Source organism: Cryptomeria japonica, chromosome 3 (genome assembly GCF_030272615.1).
Source record: "Cryptomeria japonica chromosome 3, Sugi_1.0, whole genome shotgun sequence".
Lineage (NCBI taxonomy): Eukaryota > Viridiplantae > Streptophyta > Pinopsida > Cupressales > Cupressaceae > Cryptomeria > Cryptomeria japonica.
The window spans coordinates 767,162,670-767,167,190 of record NC_081407.1 but is presented as its reverse complement, the minus strand read 5'-3'; the positions used below and the strand labels follow the sequence as shown (position 1 = coordinate 767,167,190).

General features: G+C 34.6%; 1 protein-coding gene across 1 annotated transcript; it reads left to right on the top strand.

Moving 5' to 3' along the window:
* The first annotated feature begins 808 nt into the window (after positions 1-808).
* Positions 809-2,302, top strand: LOC131038295 (probable leucine-rich repeat receptor-like protein kinase At1g35710). Its single transcript, XM_057970640.1, has one exon. It carries the CDS (start codon positions 809-811, stop codon positions 2,300-2,302), a length of 1,494 nt encoding a protein of 497 aa, XP_057826623.1.
* Positions 2,303-4,521: the final 2,219 nt, after the last annotated feature.

The window sequence follows — 4,521 nt, the reverse complement described above, 5'->3', positions numbered from 1 at the left end:
GGAGTTGAAAGAAGATACAAACAAGGTACATGCTTGTCTTGAACATGTTGTTGTAAAACTAAGCTACCTATGCTGAGAGATGTTCTATAATGGTGGTATGGTTTATAGGAGATCAGTACAATCCATGTAAGAGAAAGAAAACAAAAAAAAGACTAGCTAATAATAAACAAATGAAACCCATCCTATAAAGTTAAATTTGGATTTGATTTGTTTTTAAAAATAATTGCCTTTAGAAAAATTAAAACTAATAATAAACAAAGTAGACCGAGAAAATAAAGTAGAAATTGGATTTGATTTGTCTTTTATTTGTTATCTATCCATGTGCTTCAAGTGCATTTTTGTAAATTTAACTATACTAGTTTTTATTTTATATGTAAATTTAAGCATATAAGAATTTTTGTTAACATCAACACACTCCACCCCAACATGTGACTTTAATAATTTAAAAGTAAAATAAAATGGATACAAATTAAAATCTCTCACTTTTACTAAATGTATTTAAATTATCTATATTTTAGTTAATTTTTTAATTATAATAAACCATATATTAGTATTTAAAAATAAGACTTCTATTTCCTTCGCTTGATATAAAAGATCGCCTCAATTTGCGCAGTGGATCCAAACTAGTAAAATATTTTTCGTTAATTAAACCAATGAAATTAGAATCGTATAAGACCGGGTAGTTTATTAATATAATATTCACCGCATTTGTGGGCAGTGATTTCCCTGATTTATTTAAACCTCCTTCCCCACTGAGCTTCACGCCTCAACGTTTTGTACTACTCTTGTACCCTGAGTTAACTCTACCATGGCTCCTCTTTTGCTCTTCCCTTTTATGCTTTCCATCTTTTCAATCTCCGCTCTTCATCACTCTCTCAATAATAACTCTCATCAACAAGAACAACAATATTTGCTCTTGCAATTCAGAGATACGAGTTTTAACAACCCTACTTCTCTGGCTGACTGGACTCCTGTTCACCCCCTCTGCAATTGGACTGGCGTCACCTGTGATCGCTCTTCTCACTCTGTCGTCGCCCTCAGTTTATGGAGCATGAACTTACACGGCACAATCTCTCCTGTCATAGGGAATCTCTCGTCTCTTCGATCCGTTGACCTCTCTAATAATTCCCTCGCTGGTACCATTCCACCCGCTTTATCTTCCTGCCTTGGTTTGCTTCACCTGGATCTCTCCTTTAACCAACTACATGGCAGCATTCCGTCCGAGCTGAGTCTCCTCACAAATTTGAAGATGCTTTCCTTTGAAGGGAACAATCTCATAGGTACCATTCCTCCTGAATTGGGCATGGCCACTCAACTACAGTATCTTTACCTTGGGGAAAATAAGTTATATGGCACCATTCCTAGCTCTTTAGGAAACTTGTCAGCCTTGGCTGAATTGGTATTGAGGAAAAATAATCTTGCCGGTGACATTCCTCCAGAATTGGGCATGGTCAGTCACCTACGATATCTTAGCCTTGGGTCAAATAGGCTATCCAGCACCATTCCTAGTTCTTTAGGAAATCTGTCTGCCTTGGTTACTTTAGTTTTACGACTAAATAATCTCACTGGTGACATTCCTCCTGAACTGGGCATGCTCCCTGACCTTCAGAAACTTTACCTTTGGGGAAATAAGTTGTCTGGCAGCATTCCTAATTCTTTAGGAAATCTGTCTGCCTTGGTTGAATTAGATTTGGGTATAAATAATCTCACCGGTGCCATTCCGTCCACTCTTTCCGGTTGCCGTGGTTTGTATGACCTGCGTCTCTCCTTTAACCAACTGCACGGCAGCATTCCGCACGAGCTGAGTCTCCTCACAAGTTTGAAGATCCTTTACTTGGGATTAAACAATCTCACCGGCCCCATTCCCCATTCTTTCAGAAATCTATCCGCCTTAGTTGAATTGGAATTGGCTAAAAATGATCTCAGTGGTATGATTCCTCCTGAATTGTGCATGTTCCCTCATCTTCGGTCTTTTAATCTTCGGAGAAATAAGTTATCTGGCACCATTCCTAGTTCTTTAGGAAATCTGTCTGCCATGACTGAATTAGATTTGGCAGAAAATAATCTCCAAGGCTCCATTCCTCCTGAACTGAGCAGACTTGTTGACCTTCAGGCTCTTTACCTTTCGAAAAATATGTTATCGGGCACCATTCCTAATTCTGTAGGAAATCTGTCTGTCTTGAGAAATTTAAGCTTGTCAGAAAACCGTCTGCAAGGTTCCATTCCTCTTGAATTGGGCATGCTCACTAACCTAGAGTTTCTTTACCTTGACAAAAATAGGTTATCGGGTACCATTCCCTGATGTTTGTAGAAGCGGGTGAGGTAAGATTTCCTAATAGACTGGAAGATATTGTTGATGGTAGGTGGTGAAGGGATGCGAATTCAAACATGGAAGAGTGATTTTCTTCTTTATTTCATGGAGTTTTTCTCCGCACCAATGATTCACCAAGAGAGTGAGCCGCAGTACCTATCCCAATGCATCATTATCAGCATCCAATATTCAATGTTCTACATTTTAGGTGTTCATTAAGTCCTTTTGTGCTTTATGTTAGCTATTTCAAGTTTATTTTCTCCCTCAAGCTTGTGTACTGGTTAAATTGTAATTATTTAAACAGGATGTTCCAAATCATGTGCATGCATTCTTCTAGCTCAGAAAGCATATGCATTACTGATATTTTGCAAAATTGTGTAATATACTCTCTTAACTATGGCACTTCCACTCATCATATGCGGAATTTTATGTTTTTTTTTTTTTTCTCTTTCTGTACTCAATATTCATTCTTCAAGCTTAAAAAGATGAGATCAATCTGGATGCTATAATATTCATGTTTATAGAGGATAAATTATTAACAAGAATTTGAAGATAATCGATTTCTAAATTTGTTTGAATGGTTTGGAATACCTTTAAAAGGTGGATTATCGGACTACTCCAAGAGTTTATTCAAATTCTAAGGAATATACTCTTGTAACTGAGGTCATGACCTTAAAAATATTGCATGTATCATTATTTCATGTCATGCATTATTCTTTAATATAAATCATATTTTTTTCAGTAATTTTATTATACATAAATAACTATACTAAGAGATATTTTGTAAACACTATATAAATTTAATCTTCTAAATATAATGAAACATAGAATTATATTTATTCTTATAATGAACCAAAAAAACTAATGTAAAAAGTCCTATACAATTCTTTCCAATAAAATGTTTTTGTATGCTAACACTTATACCATTACAACAAGTCGGTCTTAAACCACACATATTAAGCCTAGAGAATGTTAGTCAACTTTGAGTGTTTAACACTTTCAAACCTTAAAGTCAAAGCTTAGTGTGTGTGATTTAAGCCGTTTGATTACAATAGGCCATTTTGACCTACAAAACAATGAATAAAATAATAAAATAAAATAAGCGGACTTACAAGCATGGTAAATTGTGCTAATTGGGGACCATAGGGCTTATTCATACTTTCTTTGATAGGTTCGATGTTTCACGTTGTTTGCAACTTAAATCCTTATTATTAAGCCTCTCTACCTCTCCAATGAAAACTCTTCTTCTACTCTTACTATCAACAAGATGTTGCCTTGACCTGAATTTTGGTATGGAAATTTTAGAGTTAGGACTACATTAAATGATGCCAACCTTGTTTCCCACTAGTAGAATGTTGTCGCCGACCTTTCTAGAATATTTTAATGAAGTAAAATAAAAAATCACCAACCTTGTACTTAGTAGTCTTCTAAGAATCAGTTATGTTAGCTTTAAACTCTATTAAATCAATTACTTCAAATTAAATTATGTGAAATGATTTTGAGTATTTAACTATTTAGGTTGGGGTCTCATGGAGAGTGGCTTCCTAAAATATAGAGCTAGAGCTGCTGATATTTTTAAGGAATATTTTAAAGCTGCAAGTCCCATGAATTTTGTACTACACTTCAACTTAAAATTTAAGCTCTTAAATTTAAGGATACTAGCGATCCAATGAACTTTCTAGTGTAGACCAACTTAAGTGTAAACTCCTAAATTTAAGTAAATTGGTTGTAAATAAATTTATTTTTCCATCTAAAATTCAAATGATTGACAAGTGGCATAAGATATTCCTAAGTTGGTGGAGTAGTTTTTAGCCTGGCCACATTTTCACCTACTTAAAATTACAGGCCTAAAAAGTAGGGGCTTCTAATTTTTAGGAAAAGATTCCAAATAATCTCGTAGAAAAAACAAATCTTCATGTGACTATGTCTTCCTTAAAAATAGAGCTTAATTCCCCCTCCATGGGATCCATGCCTTATCAGAGATTTTCTAGAAGGTATTTTATCTTATGCAGACACTCAACTTGCTCAACTCCATGCAATACATTTATACTAGTGCATCATTTTTAGAGGAGGAAAAAATATTTTAAATAACACATTGCATATGAAAAATACTTAGAATCCTTATATTTATTAATAAAGGGCTTACAAAAGTTTCTATAAAAAAGAGATATATAGCCAATCCATCCTCTATTCGATACTTACTAAATCAT

What these genes read in the sequence shown, in the direction of transcription:
- LOC131038295 (XM_057970640.1), top strand. Translation starts at nt 809, where the DNA reads ATGGCTCCTCTTTTGCTCTTCCCTTTTATGCTTTCCATCTTTTCAATC.